We start from the raw sequence: 17988 nt of genomic DNA on the forward strand, positions 1-17988 counted from the left end.
CAAAAGCAGAGGAAATTAAAAAAGAGAAAAAAGAAATGAAGATGTAATCTGTCAGTGTGTAAATGGATTGAGTGCATGACCGACAAACTGAGGGTGCAGTTTACCTTCACACGTGTGCTTCTCTGTCTCTCTGGGCTTGTAGCCGGACCTGCAGGAGCAGAGGATGCCTCCGTCCGTCAGGTCAGTGCAGTTGTGTTCACAGATGTTGTCACTGCACATGTGCCCACTGCCTTGGTCTGACAACAGCAGATTAAAGAAAAAGACACACTGTGAATTAAACTTCATGTGCCTGTTTAGTAATTAAACCATGCAATCGTGTAGAAAACTTGATCTTTCCAGAGATAAATTGATTTTATAAGCTATAATAAGTATAAATATTGGATTCTGTTAGCAATATGGCATTTTTTTTACAGTGTAACTTACGACAGCCAAGCTCATCTGACTGGTCTCCACAGTCGTCATAGTCATCGCAGGCGTACTGCAGAGGGATGCATTGTGCATTACTGCATTTGTACTCATCTTCTGTACAGGGGCCATGAGTGGGGCTTTGGCCTGGATGGAGAGGAACACATCAGCTCAAGAGCAGCCATTGATGCATTGAATCAGGTTTTAAAAAATAGAGTTCGAATTCCTTAGTTTGAGTAGATATATGCTAAACTAAGTGCAGTGTTACAACGAGCATCACACGTACAGTTTTCCTGTTTCTCATCGGAGCCGTCGCCACAGTCGTCAACCGAGTTACACAGCTCGTGGCTGTAGATGCAGCGGTTGTTTTCACAGCGGAAACGGAATGGAGTCTCACACTGGATGTCCACTGCGGACGAACAGAAACAGCAGGTCTGATAACAGCGACTTCAATAGATCAATAAATAGTGATTATTTGTCCAAATGTTGCTTCATGTGATTCTGGGTTTGTCTGCTTCACACAATGTGACATGCTGTGGTTTCATGCATGCTGCACTTGTGAGTGTTTGTGTTGACTTACAGCAGAGGTGTAGCTCCTCATCTGAATTGTCTCCACAGTCGTTGTCTCCATCACATTTCCACTGAGGCTGGACACACACGTGGTTCTTGCACTCAAACAGGAATGGGGGACAGTATGTGCCATTGGGAAAGCGTGTCGCTGAAAGTAAGAGCCATTCGGTCAAATTCAATTTGTGACTTATTGACATGAAAATCAACACAGCCATTCAGTCAAATGCTGTACGTGAGGATTATTAAAAATACACGTATGAAAACCATTAGATGTGGGACACTCACGACATGACGTCTCATCAGTATAGTCCAGACAGTCTGCGTTTCCATCACATTTAAAACGCTCAGCGATACAGTGTCCGCTGCCACACTGGAAGTAGCCGGGATGACACGTCCGCAGCTCTGCAACGAAAAGACGAACCAGCACGAAAACAAAACATTACTTCAGATAAAAGTAAACTCACACAAGAGGGAAGCACTAGATTTGTCTTTGTAATTACAATAAAGATACATTTTACAAGTTGAACTCTAAGACTTTTTTAAACATCTCACTGCATTCCCAGAATTGTGTCTTTATTTTCTACATGGGAAATACTCTATTTCCTGTATATCATCTAAAAATAACACTTCTGCCCTGCACTCCACCAGCGCTGTATGGAAGAAATCCTTCCAGCTGAACAGGCGTGAATAAACTATTTGAATAAACGACTCTCTGGTGGTCCCGTCTGTCTGCGCTAGCCTTCAAATCTTGAAGTTTTATTGCTTCTTTGTTTAGTGCCGCACTCTGTTACTGACAAACAGCCAGGCCCCCCAAACCAAAACAAAGACCCTCCACTTACCACAGTCCCTTTCATCCGAGTTGTCCTCACAGTCGTTGTCATGGTCACAGACCCAACGGTCGGGAATGCAGCGCAGATTATCGCAACGAAACTCACTCTCTGTGCACACGCGTGGAGCTAAGGGGGAAAACATGAAAACAGAAATCTCAGTGTAGAACCGAGCAAAATGTAGAACTTCATCATATTGATGTAAGTACCCATATTAAAAACAATCTAGAATGCCACTCAGTAGAGTTCATACCTCCGCCAAGGCCCAACAGTGCCCGAACAAAACCACGTTTAAATCAATAGATCTGGATTTTTATTTGGATCTGCACTAATTTGCACACAATCATAAATATCAGTCTCCAAAAAAAGTCAGATTTTTGTCATCAAGAAAGTGAAAATAAAATTCCTGGTTCTGCCCCCTGACATGGATGAGCACCAAAATGTAATGGATTCTTCCTTGAGTCATACCCCACCCTGCCCAAAAATTTCATGGAAATCAGTTGAGTTGTTTTTTGCGTAATCCTGCTCACTAACAAACAAACGAACAAACGCAGAGGAAAACATAACCTCCATGGAGGAGGTAACTAATCAAGCAAACGTGTAAAGCTTGAAGTCACTTTCGTTAGACTAACGTTTCATCGTATTGCTCAAACTTCTAAAAATACATGAAGACCTGTTTTATTTTCTTCCATAATTTGACATAACACACCCACACTAATCCAAAAGCAGCGTGTGCAGCCGTTACTCTGCAGTGAGCTCATGAGTTCACAAGAGATAAACTCTCGTGGTATCACCAGCGCAGCAACAAGGGGAGCGGCTCCTCTGTGATTTCACCCTCGTCACGGCTTCGCCTACGTTACTCTTATTAACTGGCATGCAAGCCGACATGTTTAAATTCTCCAGGGCAAAGGGTGACACACTCCCTCACCCTCTGCCTGACACACTGGAGACAGCCTGTTTCTCTAGCAGCTGATAAGACCTCCTCTCTCAGCACTCTGCTGTCGGCAGAAGTGTCGAGCCTCTTACAAAACTGTATCCGATGAGATGATAGCATGACTATTCTTTTTCATCGACACCCCCTTTTCATTTGGACCTTTTATTGAAACTGAGCAGAAATCCCATAATAAACCTTACAATGTACAATCTACCAAACTATGTACACTGATTTTCACTGCTCACACTCTTGTAAGTGCCGAACCCTTCAAACGTGACTGAATGCTACAACTTTGCCAGTGATGATAAACAGCACTCACTGCAGCTGCGTTCATCTGAATTGTCCCCGCAGTCGTCATCCCCATCACACGACCATCTCACTGGGATGCAGCGGTTGTTGTCACAGCGGAAGTCTCCGTTAGGATCACAGGTCAGTTCATCTGGGAAAGGACAAGGCACAAGAATGAAGACGCTCTCCTACAACATACTGCACATTGAAATAAAGAAACTTGACCGAGAGAACGTGGAGAACAGTGCTTTATAACTTCTAACTTTATGTGGAACGACTGAGCATGTGACCTTGGCTTTCTTTTTCTTTAGGCACATGAGACATGAAACTTATCAACACTAATACTGTACTGTAAGTTTGGTAGGACCACAACGACACAGTTTACTTAGTTTACAATGATCCTACAAGACAAAATGTATTAAAACTTCTAAGAAAAGGCCTATGTTGACAAGCTTGTGCTAATTAGACACTAATTAATTAATTTGATAAATAAAAAGAATGGCCTAACAGTCTCCATATGAAACCACATTTAAATTCATTAGATCTAGTTTGGGATTTGCACCAAAGTGCACACACTCATAACATATTAGTTCTGTAAACATGTCAGATTGTTTTCACTAAGATCCATTACTATATCTCTGAGGAAATCAAGGACAATTTTTAAAAATGCTTTATCTAGCAATGTTAAAGAAAGTGAAAAACAAAATCCTTGATCCGCCCCCTGATCTAGATCTGCAATGGAATTTAACAGGTTCTTCCCTGACCAATACCACATCCCCAAATGTTGTGGTTATCTTAGTAGTTTCTTGGTGCAGGTAAAAAAATGAATGGGAGAAGATATAAGCCACCTCAGATTAGAGTTTGAATCTTCATGTAGAGAATTTAATATTTTCAGTATTTTCTTGAAATGATTATTACAGTCACAATGTTCAGTTGATGTTGTGATGTTTGGAAGCTGTTGTTGTTCGTGGTGCTGCTGAACTTTATTGGGTGAGAGGTGTTTCTAATATCTAAACTACCTTCATCGCTTATAAATGATATAAACTAAATGTAATAAATGCCTCTTAGTGTAACACAGGACATTTCAACAGCATTCAAATTATCATAAATAATGTTTACAACTAAACTAAAATCTTGTTTTACTTAAACTATTCACTACATCATTAATTTATATATAGTATAATCACTATTTTCTATTATGTCTGAGATGAGAAAAAGCGAGAAGCTGCAGCAGATAAATGTATCAATTAGAGCAATCACTTCACATTACGACAGGACATTTTTAGACCTTTATGTAATAATGAAAATGTCAGTTTGAAATGAAAGGCATCTCGTTTTTTTAATTAAAGCCCAATAGTGATGAAGGGAGGAGAGCAGCATGCCTGAGGCAGATGGGTGACCTCTCTCCATGCCAGTACGTGTCTGTGGAGGATAAGACTACAGGAGATGAGAAGCACAGAAGGGAGAGGAGTGGAGGAGAGCTGCTCTGAGCTGTCTCTACCACACAGTGCTGGGGGTCAAAGATAGCGCAAAGTTAGCTAGTCCTGCCCTGCTTGCCCTCCACCTGGCCCATCTGCTACATTCTTACAGGAAGATTAGCGCGGATCTCCCCTCCTGCGCGGGCATGGCACTAATGGAGTGAGAGCCTCTGATAAGAGACGGGAGGGCCGCGGTGAGTGTGTTTGGATTGCAGCAAATTACAAAGAGGCTTGTGTGAACCCTGCCCCCACGCAAGGACAGAGCAACAACACACACGTACGCGCATGTACGTGGATCCCTTCCACCGGACAGCTCATAAATCTGTGGTGCTCTCGGGGAGTGGCAAATTGCGGGGGAGGATGAGTGGTGAGACCCTCTCCATCAGCATCTCCCACTACCTCACTGTGTAATGTTCCACAGGAGGCTGAGGAGTTGGCTAATTTCCCCTTCACTCACTGCTTGAAATCATACTCCTGTTTCCAAGGTGTCATTTTTTTGAATCCTCTCCAAAATCACCTTACCATCGTAAAAACACCAAATGTGACTGCATCCACTTTAACATAAGCTCCAATAGTGCCATAATGATAAAAACCATGAAATAAGAAGTCTTCGAATCAGTTCCACAATGCGAGCAGGAGTTCAGTTCGGTCACGGACTCACCACAGCCCTGCTCATCGCTGTTGTCTCTGCAGTCGTTGTGGCCGTTGCAGACGGACCACAGGGGCACACAGCGGTAGTTGGCCTTGCAGTCAAACTCTGTGTGGTTGTCACATCGATACGTCGGACCCACTGTGGAGAAAACACCAAGATTGTCATGAAGACGATTAATGAAGGTATAGAATATCAAAATCCATTGAGTTTCATACTTTCATATATAGGTAAATGTCTGTAGCTGCAGCTGATTCAAGGTGCTTCCTTATCTGGATTAAAGGTATGACTCTAAAGTGACTTAATTAAGATATCAGGACATACATCACATCACAATGTTGGTCCTTTTAAGATTACAGTTAGAGAGAGAACGTGTATATTACTTACTGCACTCCTCTAGTGGTTCGTCAGAGTTGTCACCACAGTCGTCATCGACATCACATTTCCAGTTCTGGGGGATACAGCGTCCGTTACGGCACTTGAACTGTCCGGGGCGACAGGTCCTGGCGGAGCAGTGGGCGGGGTTCTCGTCCGATTGATCACCACAGTCGTCCTCGCCATCACACTGCCACGACTCGGGGACACACCGCTTATTTGCACATTGCCACTGGTGGGATTCACACTGGTGTGTAGCTAGAGGGAAGACATATTCACACAGAAACGGGGGGGGAAATTACACAACTGCAAGTAAAACAGTAAACGCAAACATGCAATAACACTAATATTTACAAGAACACAACCTACCACACAGGATAGGGTCTTCGTCTGAGCCATCGTGACAGTCCTGGTTGCTGTTGCAGAGGAAGTGAGGACTCGTGCAGTTTCCGTCGTTACACTGAAACTGTCCGAGCCTGCAGTGGCGAGGTGGGCAGGTAGCGGGCTCATCGGAGCCGTCTCTGCAGTCGTTCTGACCGTCACACTTCCACCAGATAGGAATACAACTGTTGGTGCAGAGGTCAGGATAAAAAAGAGAGATTTAGATTATGTTAAAAATGTGTTGAATTATATAGAGCAGAGCATGTTACATGAATTTATAGTATAAAACAATCTCAAAACATTTTTTATAGTGGATCATGTTCATATTTTGTGCCACCAAAGGATGATTTTTGTGAAATATCTGATGGACGTTACAGCACAAACAGCAGGTGGCGCAGTTTTTCCAATGCAAAGAGAGAAAACATGGACATTATCAAGTGAACAGCTTATGTTAGCGGAATTATCTTTTTGTTCTCAGTAAATACTTTGGAATGATGATACAAACAAAACCACCATCAGCCATCACTCTTCACAACAATAGTCAAATTTTCTTTGTTCTAGGTTTTCTATGTTATTAAAACGCTACATATCACATGAGTAAGTTAACGAGAAATCTTAACAAACCGTTCGTTGTTAGCACATCTGTACTGGGTGCTGGTGCACATGGGAAGGCATCGGGTCAGGCCGCCAATCTGGACGGTCATGAAATGATCGGGGCATTCGCAAGCGTGTTCTCGCCCTCCGTGGCGGATCAGGCACAGGTGAGAGCAGCCGCCATTGTTCACCGCACAGGGGTTGTTTACTGTCAGGGGGAGAGAAATCTCAGTTCAGCACCACTGGGAAAACACAGGGCAGGTATTGTTCAGATCGTTAGTAAATACCTGTGCTTAAATCAACCAAAGGTGTAGATAACTAAAGGATATGTCAAGATAATAAACAGCTTTAACTACCTACGACATAAGAGTCTTTTGGAAATTAATATTCTGGGATTTTGAACTCACCGATGGGCTGTCTGTAAGGATGGTATACATGAATGTCAAACGGCCTGTGTGTAGTGTTAACCAGGGCCTCACGACCCGAGCCGTCGTATTTGTTGCCTTTCTCCACCGTGCGCAAGTTCCAGTCCGTCCAGTAGACATAGTCCTCGAACACAGTCAGGGCGAACGGATGAGGCAAATCTCCATCGTACACTGTGTGTCTGTGTTTACCGTCCAAGTCTGAGAACCTGAGGGGGACAAAAAGGTCAAGGGTCACAGGTCTCGCTGCGCTGCAGGATGAAAGAGGGGGACCACTTCCTGACAAACGCACTTACTCGATGTAATTGAGATGAGCGTCAGACCAGTAGAGCTTGTCGTTGGTGTAGTCGATCGTGATGCCGTTGGGCCACTCGATCTTGGTGGTAATGATGGCTGCTTTGTTGAGTCCATCCATTCCAACACGGCCTATAAACGCTGTTTCTCCCCAGTCTGTCCAGTACACGTATCTAACAGCAACCCAAGAAAATCACTTAAGATCATATCTCTGCATACAACATATGTGAATATAGAATCTTTCCTTATAACTAAATATTGCAAATGAAAACATCATAATAGGAATAACGCTTTAGTTCACAGCTACTTTGTAATCTGTAAATAATTATTGGTAAAATACTGTCAGTACATTTTTCAGTTGGTACATTCCAAGATAATTATTTTCTGGCAAATTACTGGCGTGACCTAAAAATACTTGGTCCTACTCAGTCCACATCAGGTCAGCAAGACAAGGAAAAATGCGGAAAGGACAAAAAAAGAATTCCAACAAATATGAGGAATGTCATTCCAATAATAGATGATTGAATAATATGGGACTTGGATTTAAATGGGGCAGTTTTGTTTTTCAAGGAAATACCTCAGGAAATTAAATGCTGCTCGGAAACTTACAACATCTGAACTAAAATAAGAGTCTTTGAACTGTCCTTTAGTAAATTAGCAACAAATAATATGTAACAAAATTGCATCCAATAAACTTTCGTGGTGATCATCAAAAATCAAGACCTTAAAATAAAGTGTTACAAATACACATTATGTCATAAAAGTCAGAATAAGGTCAAATTCTGGAGAAAAAATGTACCTGTGATTTATTGTTCTAAATGTCTACCAATATATGCTCGTATTAATATATTGTGATAAGAGCATGTTGGCAAGTACAGCAGCCAAACCAAGCCAGTATATTATTCACTCAGCTGTGAGATTTGATTCCTACTCACCCATATTTTGGATGCAACACAATGGCTCTGGGGTTCTCAAAGCAGTAGGTATTATTGGCATCGACACAGTGTTCAGCCAGTTTCTTCACAAATCGCCCGTCCAGTTCTGACACTTTGAGACAATCCAAGAAGCTGTCCACCCAGTAGAGTTTCCTTGCTACCCAGTCGACCGCCAGGCCCTCCCCATGTAGAACACCATTGACCACCACCTCTCTGTTGCTGCCGTTGAAGGACATCCTCTCTATGACTCTGCGGCTTACGTCAATCCAATAGAGGCGCTTGTCCACGCGATCAAAGTCCAACGCCACCACACTGGTCAGGCCCTGCAGGATCAGAGAGTAGGACTGCCCGTCTGTAGACAGGTTCCTCAGGTAATACCGGTTGCTGAAGATGAGGTAAGGGGAGATCTTGCTGTTCTGGCGGCAGGTGTGGCCGTCGGGCTCTCTCAGGAATCCTGGGGCGCACTTACACACGTATGAACCGACGGTGTTCTCGCAGACCTGGCTGCACACACTCGGTGTCTCTTCGCACTCGTTCACATCGTCACACGTTTTGCCGTCGGACATGAGGTGGTAGCCCGGACGACAGGTGCAGATGAAGCTGGTGGGCGTGTCGGTGCAATTGTGGTCGCAGTGATGGATGGATGGGTCTGTGCATTCATTGATACCTTCAGTGAGAGAAGAGCCACACAGTCACTCAAAGTATTTAGCAAAGACGAAACATTTTCAGCCCAATATTCAAGAAGATAAATAAGTAATATGTAAAGTCGTATTATTTGTCTTCTTTTATTCATTTAACAATATCTTCTTCTTTTTTTTAATTTCCTTTGATAATATTTTTTAATTTCAATCTATAAAATGACTCATTATTCTTACTTTAACTTTACATATTAGATCTACAGTCATAATCAAAATCATAGTATATAATTGATTCTGTTTCCAGATCTGTGTCGTAAAAATGTGATTTGTTGTATGTACAGTACAGAGGACTTAAAAACTACTAACCAGTTATCATTCATATTTCACTAAGTACAATTCTCAAATTTGTTTTTTTCCCAAATTTTCCATTCATTATATTTGGATTTGTGGTCTTGTCCTTTCTCATACCACTTCCAGCACTTCTTTGACATTTCCCCTAGAGGGAGCATGCACCAGCTGAACAAAACCCAACTGAAAAGTATATTTACTCACCGCATCCCTTCTCGTCACTGTTGTCAGAGCAGTCGTCATTCCTGTCGCACATCTGGCTCAGGGGGATGCAGTGGCCATTATCACATCTGAACTCTGCAGGAGGACAGGTCGGTGCCGGTGTGTGGCACATGTGCTCCAGCTCGTCAGACTCGTCGCCGCAGTCGTTGTCCCCGTCGCAGACGAAGTCGTGGGACACGCAGCGGCCGTTGTAGCAGGTGAACTGGTGCTGTTGGCAGGGCTGGTAGGTGCAGCTCTGCTCATCGCTGCTGTCTCCACAGTCATTTCGCCGATCACACCTGAGTTGAAAAATAAAACAGGCCAGACAAAGATATGTCTTTAAGTTTTCAGAAACAAATTTGACAGATTTCATTTATGTTATTCTGTAATCTATGTTTTTGTCTAACCTGTAGGAGCTCCGTATGCAGAGGCCATTGTTACAGGTGAACTCATTGATGCCACAGGATCTGCGTGAGCAGTTTTGATGCTCATCTAATGCATCCGCACAGTCTGCGTCTCCGTCACACAACCAGTCACGTGGGATGCATTTCCGCTGAGGAGGTTGGTTGTTCACACAGGTGAACTCTGAACTTGAACATGTGCGATTTGCTGAAAAAAAGAATAAACAAACAAAATCAGGAACGGGAATAAAGGATAACAATGACCAAATGTCAACTTGCATTTTTGGAGAGCCAAACATTCCAATCTGTATTTTATAAAACCCAGCCATGACCTCAACTTTTTTTATCCACCTAGAGCGATTGATTCACATTGTTTGAAGAAAGTTTCCTACAGGGGCTCAGGCCATGCTGAACACTTTAGCTTCAGGCATCTTATTGTTAGAGCACACACTGGTGAGACATAAGAGTCCTGATCCTCCCTGAGCCAGGAAGCCAGAGAAAGGAACAAAAGTAATGAGTGAGGCAGGAGAAATCAGGAATGTCAGCTTCTTCGGCTGGAGACCTTCTACAGGAAACTAAAGATGCTGGACACTGACTGCCAGCGTTTCCCCCATAACACTTCCCCAGTGGTGGGCATCCTAATCCATCCATCCAGTCCTGAGTAATGACAGGATGAAGGAGGCAGGAGGGGGCAAAGTGGAGGAGATGAAGAACTGGGAAGATGCAGAAAGTCGTTTAAAAAAAACAAAATGAGAGAGGAAAAGGTAATGAAAGGATGCATACCACAATTATGTCTCTCGTCTTCATCGCTCATGTCACCACAGTCATTGTCCCCGTCACAGATCCAGGATGTGGCAATACACCTGCCATCATCGCAGCGGAACTGGTCTGCGTTGCAGGTTCTGACCAATGTGACTGCAGAGACAAATCATATGACATTAAACTGTGCATAGTGCAGCAAAACAAATACAGCGCTGTGACTCTATGATGTATGTTAACTGATTTATATCCAATATAAATGTTTATCCTTTGCTGTTACTTTTTGTAGTTACTAATTACCTTGGGTACTTCCCCCACAACACTGCCTTTCAAAATAGTCATTGCAGCTCCACATTCCCATGCATGGTGAGCTATCTAAACAAAAGCCAAAGTGAGGCTCTGTAACCCCTGGTGGACAAAGGGAGGGGGAGGTGGTGTTTGTCAGAGGACACTGAGGGGCGTCACCACAGAGGAATGCCGCACACAATAGGAGGCCTGGCTGACCACATCGTCAACAAAGAAATACACCAGCGACTCGCACTCTCCGCCACATCACTCACAGCACTCTCTCACACCAGCACACAGACGAAGATTGGCGGACAGACACCATCACACAATGACCAAGCAGCTGATAGTGGGGCAGGGGCAGACACACAAAAGCACACAGGCCCCGTTTTTGAGGGTGAGATGAGTCGTGTGACACTCACTGCAGGAGAGGGGCTCATCAGAGCCGTCAGAACAGTCCGCCCCTCCATCACAGTGCCAGTGGGCGGGGATGCAGCGGCCGCTGGAGCAACGGAACTCACTCTGGGAACATGTGGATGTGGCTGCATAGAGAATAAAAAGGCATTAAGTCACTTAAAGGACAAAGACCTGATCTGTTCTTCGCTCTTTTATATCCTGTTTTACACAGATTGAGTGGATCTGGAAATTTGCAACCTATAGTAGTCTAATTTATAGTTACAGACCACTGTGGATTAAATCCACACACAGTTTTATTTATTTTTTTACCTTAATGATTTTCTGTAAAATCCTTTTGTAGAGGCGCTCTTCTAATTGTAAAGGGTTGTATGATCAATCCTATTTCCATGAACCTACAGGACTTTGTATAAAACGACTTTGTGCACTATTGATTGTTTTCTGCCATCTTCTTTGAGTGTCTAAAATATGAATGTGAAATCAATGCACTGCATGTTATCTTCACATTTTTTCTACAATTTAACATGAAGTCATTACTTACCTACTTAGCTAGGAAGTTGTGTTTTCGCCTGCGTTTGTTTGGGTGTTGGCAGGATTACGCAAAAACTGCTACTACCAATATCAATGACATTTTGGGGAGGGGTCGGGCATGACCCAGAGAAGAACTCATTTAAGTTTGGTCTGGATCCAGATCCAGACCAAGGAGAATGATGGACCTTGGTGGAGTTTTCACTCTACTGAATGGCATTCTAATTACACCTATGCTTTTTTATTTGAAAATATTTATGCTGTGAAAAAAATGTTTTCAGGCTATAATTAAATTAAAAGAACAAATGGAAAAATCGACAACAGAAACAGAAAAAAAAAGTTATTCTTCTCCTATGAGCTGTAACTGAACTCACCACAATGTGTAGGGCTCTCGTCACTCATATCCCCACAGTCGTTGTCTCCGTCACACAGGTATGATCGTGGGATGCAGATGTTGGTAAACTGACATTTTGTGTGTTCTGGTTGGCAGGTTCTCTCCGCTAAGATAATCATATATTAGCACAAATTTACTATAAGCAATGACTTCTTCAATTTCACAGAAATGTACCTCTGTTTAATTTATGTGATAAAATCAAGATACTCACGGCAGTTTTGTTCATCAGAGGTGCCGTTGTCGTAGCAGTTGTTGATGCCATTGCAGACATAGTCCTTTGCGATGCAGCGGCCATTGTTGCAGGCGAACTCTGTGTTGGGGTCACAAGGTCGGAACAGACAGCCCACTTCGTCGCTGTTGTCTCCGCAGTCGTCATAGTGATCACAGCGGTAGTGGTAGGGCACGCAGCGCCCATTACCACAGGTAAACACAGTGGGCTCACATGTGTGGAAGGCTGCCAATCAGAATCAAGGACAGGTCAGAGCTCGAGGTCAGGGGTAAGAGGGGGGATACACACACGCGCGCGCATTTTACCTGACAACGCAATAAAGGACGACAGCAACTGTGGGACTGCATGCAAAGATATAAGCAGATTGATTCAGGTGTTAGTGTTGATTTGTGTTATCATTTAGGGAGAGGGAGCATGTGAAAGGAAATTTGATCATCAAAGTGAAAGCATACACACCAACATAGTTGAACTGAGGTTTTGGTCCTAAGCAAATTTGTTAAGAGAAAAAGAAGTGTTAGTGAAGATTTAATAGAAAAGAGAGTAAAGAAGTAAAGAGAAGAGAACCAAATCCTCTATGAGAACTATTACAAAGAATCAGCTGTGAAATTTGAGATTCAATTAATAGTGCGGAAGAAACCCAAGCAACACAGTGACTTCAAACTCCTTGTCTTAAAGAACACCTTACCACAGACCCTCTCTAACTCATCGCTGCCATCTCCACAGTCGTTGTCATTGTCACATTTCCACTGGGCATGAATACAGCGGCCATTCATGCAGGTAAACTGTCCCGGCTGGCACCGAGTCCCGTTATCAGGGATACAGTACTTGTCGTCGGCCAGGTACCAGCGACCCTCAGATGGACACTGACACTCAGCTCCGTTAGGTCCTATGAAAGATTTAGATTTTCAATTAATGGGATAAAAAATGTGTCATCATGCTGAAGTGGTAATGATGAATTAATTGTACCTGATGTACAGATATGGCTGCAACCTCCGTTAAACTGCTGGCAGGGGCTGTCACACTGCTGCTGCTTCCTGCTGGCTACAACGTGGATGTCCATTGGTCGAGATGGAAGGCTCTGAATCATGACCCGCTGATCAGAACCGTCGTGCTTGTTGGCCCGATAGATGCTACGTGTGTTCCAGTCAGTCCAGTAGATGAACTGGCCAAACATGGCCAGAGCAAAGGGGTAGATGGCGGTGCTGACGATGACCTCCCGATTGGACCCCGTGAGAGAGGATCGCTCAATCTTCTGTCTGGCAGAGGAAAATAATAACAGCGGTAGATTGAGGATAATGTGATAGAAAAATCTGTGTTCATATTTCAACAGTGGTATTTTTTTTTCTCTTACAAGCTGGCATCTGCCCAATACAGCCTCTCTTCTTCATAGTCCAGCGTGAGTCCATTAGGCCACACAAGACTACTGTTCACAACCTCTGTTCTGAAGTTTCCACCTAAAGTGGCGCGCTCAATCTTTGCATGGGTTCCCCAGTCTGTCCAATACATGTATCTGTGGAACAAGGAAGCATTTTTGTATTTTTTCTTTTTTGTGCCTTAGTTTCTCTTTTGTGTACATGCAACAAAGTAATGCACCAAATGGATCTGTACTGGGGATGGTGCACTTTATAGTTGCACTTCATGCCAGCCCAGAAGCATTTACTTCTAAATTCCAGATCAACCTAGCGCATGAGTGTGTCTTACCCCCTACAAGGATCCAACATGATGGCTCTTGGTCGAGGCACATGGGCAATAACAGTCCTCCGAGAGCCGTCCACAGACATGGAGCTGATGCTCTGGTTAACATAGTCACTGAAATAAATCCTTCTGTTTATCCAGTCAAAAGCAATGCCATCAGGAGCGCCAAGATCTGTCAAAACACACAGGGCGCAAAAATATTAACTCCCTACATCCATAATACCAAAGCTACCAAAAATAATAGGATGATTACAAAACCTACCTGATGCCACCACTACAGGGGCTGAGGTGGGAGAGGACAGGCTGATATAGCTGATCTTGCTTGCTCCTGCGCCTGAGCTCTGAGTGAAGTAGACCCTCCTGTCTGAGATGTCAAAATCCAGCGCCACGGAGGTGCGAGGAACGTTGACCACAGGGAAGGGCAACGAATGGTCTTCAGTGTCAAGGCGCAGGCTGCGCACAGTGCTCTCAGTTGTGTAGATGAGATAATCGTCCCTTGACACCACGCAGCTTTCGTTATCCGCTGCAAGATTCCCAAAAGCGCAGCCGCATTTTTTGTACTGGTTGTCCATGCTAGAATCTGGCAGGGCGAAGCAGAAGTGGGCACAGCCTCCATTGGCCTCAATGCAGTGGTTGTGGTTAAGGTCCTGAGCGGTGATTGGCTGAGTACGCTGGTCGAAGATGGCAACGTCTCTCAGCATGTTGACGTTGTCTCTAATCACAGCAGGCTGCTCTGTGCTACCGGGCTCTTTGCTCGCTTGAAACACCTTCTTCAGGTTTCTGTCCACCCAAATGATGCTCTCCTCAAACACTGTGATCCCATAAGGAGTCGGATAGCGGCTGCCATACCTCACGATCTCTGTCTCCCCGCCTTGAGGGTTGACTCGAGCAATCATATCCAGGGAGTCATCCACCCAGTAGACGTAGCCAGTTTGCCCATCCAGAGCGAGACCTCGTGGAGTGATGATGCCTGATGACACTAAAATTGTGCGATTGGTCCCGTCCAAGAGTGCTCGCTCAATTTTGGGGTTCTGGCCATAATCAGCCCAGAACAAGTATCTGTTTCTGGGATCCACAATGATGTGGCGTGGCATGTCCACCTGGGTCTTCAGAAGCACCCTGCGGAAAGTGGTGTTCAGGCGGAGCACCTCCACATACGTCTCGGTCAGGAAAGCGTTGGTGAAATACAAGTTCCCTGAGAACAGAATCCAGGAGGCTTGATGTTTAAAATAGCATCACATGTTTATACATCATAAGAGGTCGTAAACTATTTAGGTCAAAATTAGAGTAGACGTCTGACTATCTGATATTATGATGGTGATATCATTACATGATAGATTTTCTGTTACGTCTTTAGTCACAGTGATGCAATTACAAATTCTTCCGCCTGCAGATGTCTCTGTTTTTTCTCAGCTAGCTACTTAAACCTTCTCCCCTGTCACGAGTGTGGGACTGATCTCCCTGCACCATGAGTCAGACGCTGTGATAAAGCTTCTTAACTCTGACTGTGACCGGGCAGTCTTCTGGCTGTGACCTGTATCACAGCATGAGTTCATATTGATCCAACTCTCTTTTAGTTTTCTGATCAGATATAATAAAAATCTTGTATAGATTTAGTTGGGCAACATGTCAACTGTCTTGTAATGAACAAATTATGACTCAACACAAACAAGGCAGACCATTATAGCAGTTTAAAATAACATCTTCCAGTGCTGAAGTTAAAGGGGAGACTGGTATCTGTCTGCAACAACGTTTACAACAGGGTTTTTCAAAGTCTGAGGGCCTCTTGGCCTCCCCTCAGATGCCCCCTCAGCCCACCCTCAGTAGTAATTTCTGAAAGCCTATGGGATCATGATTAAGTTATTTGACCCCATAGGCCGACACAAAACAGTCTGTCCTAAGCATTTATTCGTTTTTGATTTAGGGAAAGTGAGAAAAACAGTAAATGTCCAACAAGCTACTTATTCTCTGAACTATCTCTATAACAAAACCCTTTGATAACTAGTGTAATAACTGATATCCTTTTCACTTCCATTCACTGAGCTCTTCCGCTCTACAATATGAACATAAGATGGTGGTGATCCTAATCTCCTGTGACTAAGATCCTCTTTGGCCTGCATCTAAACTGTTACCTCAGTGTTGTAGAAATACTTCACATGGATTAAAATATATGGCTTGCATAAAATTAGAGACGTAGCTTAAAGGGCACTGAATGAATAAATGTCTGAGATCCCAAACTGGCAGTGTTGTTTGCTGCAGTGACTTAATGACACATTTGTGGTTAAACAAAAAACAGAGTTGAGCACATTTGCAAGCTGACACAACAGCGTACCTGCAGCCCAGTCGACAGCAATGCCTCGTATGCCATTACGCCCAATTCCAGATGTCACTATGCTACGTAATCCTGAGCCATCTGGCTTGATCCGTCTGACCCCGTTCTGTATCGCCACAGTGCTGCTGAAGTCACACCAGTAGATGAAACCAGAAGCCATGTGTACGTCAACGTGTAAAGCATTACGGCCTGAAAGAGGATAACCAAGTCATTAGAGGCCATTAGCATTACTTCGAACAAAACAACCACATCATGAACATTTCCAGTCCAAGTCCATCACCTAAATTTGTATGAAATGTAGTATGAAATGTTTTTATATAATGAAAATGTATGACATTTTTTAATATAATAATGAGATTTAACAATGTTATTTACATTGCTAAATCTGATGAGAACCACTGACCTCTCCCAGCCACGGGCACCATGGCCTCAGAGTGATCTTCCCCCTCCAGACTGAAGCCTTTGATTGCAGACAGAGTGGAGATGATGACATAGGACTGGTAGGGAGCGCAGGTCGTGTTGTCAGCACCGAGTTTGAAACCTGTGGCGCACGCACAAGTAAACAGACCCTGTGGCCGTGGCAAGCACAGTTGCTCACACACTCCCACGTTGTTGGTGCAGCCGTTGGATGAGCCTGCAGAAGCTGAGAGAAAACAGTGTGAGAAACAGATGAAAAAGCAACGACGAGTGACAACTGTGAATTTGTCTCTCACTGATGATGTCTCATTGTGTTACTCACTCTCTCTGTAATGCACTTTCAGAACTCTGAGGCCAGAAACGTTGTCACGCAGCACAACCTTGTTGGCGCCGGTCGACTTGTCCACACGCTCTATGACCTCAAAGTCGCGGTCAGTGAAGTAGAGGTAGTTTTCATAGACCGCCACACCCCAGGGGTGAGACAGGCCGGCCACTATGGTGATACGGTTAGTCCCGTCTGGATCACCGCGCTCAATCTGTGGAGATTCAATGCCAGGCAGGAAGTCAAAAGCAGCATTTGTACTTTGTATCTAATCTCCAAACTTCAAGGTTAATATCATTTGACATCTGTGACAACTGAACAGAACATGAAGACCCACCAAGCCAGTGCTTGTAACAGCCCAGTACAGCTTGTTCTCTTGGATGTCAACAGTGAGGAACTCAATATGGTCTAAGTTGTTGGTGAACAGGGTGACTGGGTTTAGGCCATCCATGTCTGCAGATGCCACCTTGGCAGGAATTCCACTCTCTGTCCCCTGATCCGTCCAGTACAGTTTGCTGAAAGTACAAAAGTAGATGAGTGTTCGTGTTTTAAGAATTTGCCACTTCGTCATTGATCTCCTGTTACACCTATTACATTTTAATATATGTCTTGTAATTGTTTACTTTATAGTCACATAAGTTGTTGTAAGTTGTCTCTGTTGGGTGAAAAATATTTTACTTCTAAAATAAGAACTTTTAAGGAACACAATAATAAACACACTTTCAGCAATTATGCAGTGATATAAAAAGTTGTTGGTAAGTGAGAGAATTTACTCATGACGTCATGGATTGAAAGTCATGACGAATTTATCATGGACCAGAAGCTGAAGTATTAAGTAGTAATATGAGATAAGAGTGAAAAGGGATGGTTGGG

General features: G+C 43.7%; 1 protein-coding gene across 4 annotated transcripts in view; it reads right to left on the reverse strand.

The window, feature by feature from the left end:
• Positions 1-17988, reverse strand: part of lrp2a (low density lipoprotein receptor-related protein 2a) — a 48702-nt gene that overhangs the window by 6362 nt on the left and 24352 nt on the right. For 2 of the 4 annotated variants that reach the window (XM_035175147.2, XM_035175146.2), the window contains 31 exons: positions 17453-17630; positions 17116-17329; positions 16780-17019; positions 16377-16565; positions 14307-15239; positions 14051-14216; positions 13701-13859; positions 13316-13605; positions 13035-13235; positions 12806-12832; positions 12655-12690; positions 12332-12574; positions 12101-12226; positions 11207-11326; positions 10524-10655; positions 9747-9948; positions 9343-9638; positions 8153-8819; positions 7220-7390; positions 6909-7132; positions 6532-6709; positions 5896-6092; positions 5539-5784; positions 5164-5292; positions 3056-3175; positions 1815-1931; positions 1261-1377; positions 986-1123; positions 692-814; positions 424-552; positions 105-236 (listed from right to left, as the gene is read on the reverse strand). In XM_035175147.2, coding sequence (XP_035031038.2) covers positions 105-236; positions 424-552; positions 692-814; positions 986-1123; positions 1261-1377; positions 1815-1931; positions 3056-3175; positions 5164-5292; positions 5539-5784; positions 5896-6092; positions 6532-6709; positions 6909-7132; positions 7220-7390; positions 8153-8819; positions 9343-9638; positions 9747-9948; positions 10524-10655; positions 11207-11326; positions 12101-12226; positions 12332-12574; positions 12655-12690; positions 12806-12832; positions 13035-13235; positions 13316-13605; positions 13701-13859; positions 14051-14216; positions 14307-15239; positions 16377-16565; positions 16780-17019; positions 17116-17329; positions 17453-17630 — 6440 coding nt within the window. The remainder of the gene's footprint in view (positions 1-104; positions 237-423; positions 553-691; positions 815-985; positions 1124-1260; positions 1378-1814; positions 1932-3055; positions 3176-5163; positions 5293-5538; positions 5785-5895; positions 6093-6531; positions 6710-6908; positions 7133-7219; positions 7391-8152; positions 8820-9342; positions 9639-9746; positions 9949-10523; positions 10656-11206; positions 11327-12100; positions 12227-12331; positions 12575-12654; positions 12691-12805; positions 12833-13034; positions 13236-13315; positions 13606-13700; positions 13860-14050; positions 14217-14306; positions 15240-16376; positions 16566-16779; positions 17020-17115; positions 17330-17452; positions 17631-17988) is intronic. The other 2 variants (XM_035175150.2, XM_035175151.2) reach the window with 1 other exon arrangement.

Source organism: Hippoglossus stenolepis, chromosome 13, assembly GCF_022539355.2.
Source record: "Hippoglossus stenolepis isolate QCI-W04-F060 chromosome 13, HSTE1.2, whole genome shotgun sequence".
In the NCBI taxonomy this organism is placed as follows: Eukaryota; Metazoa; Chordata; class Actinopteri; order Pleuronectiformes; family Pleuronectidae; genus Hippoglossus; species Hippoglossus stenolepis.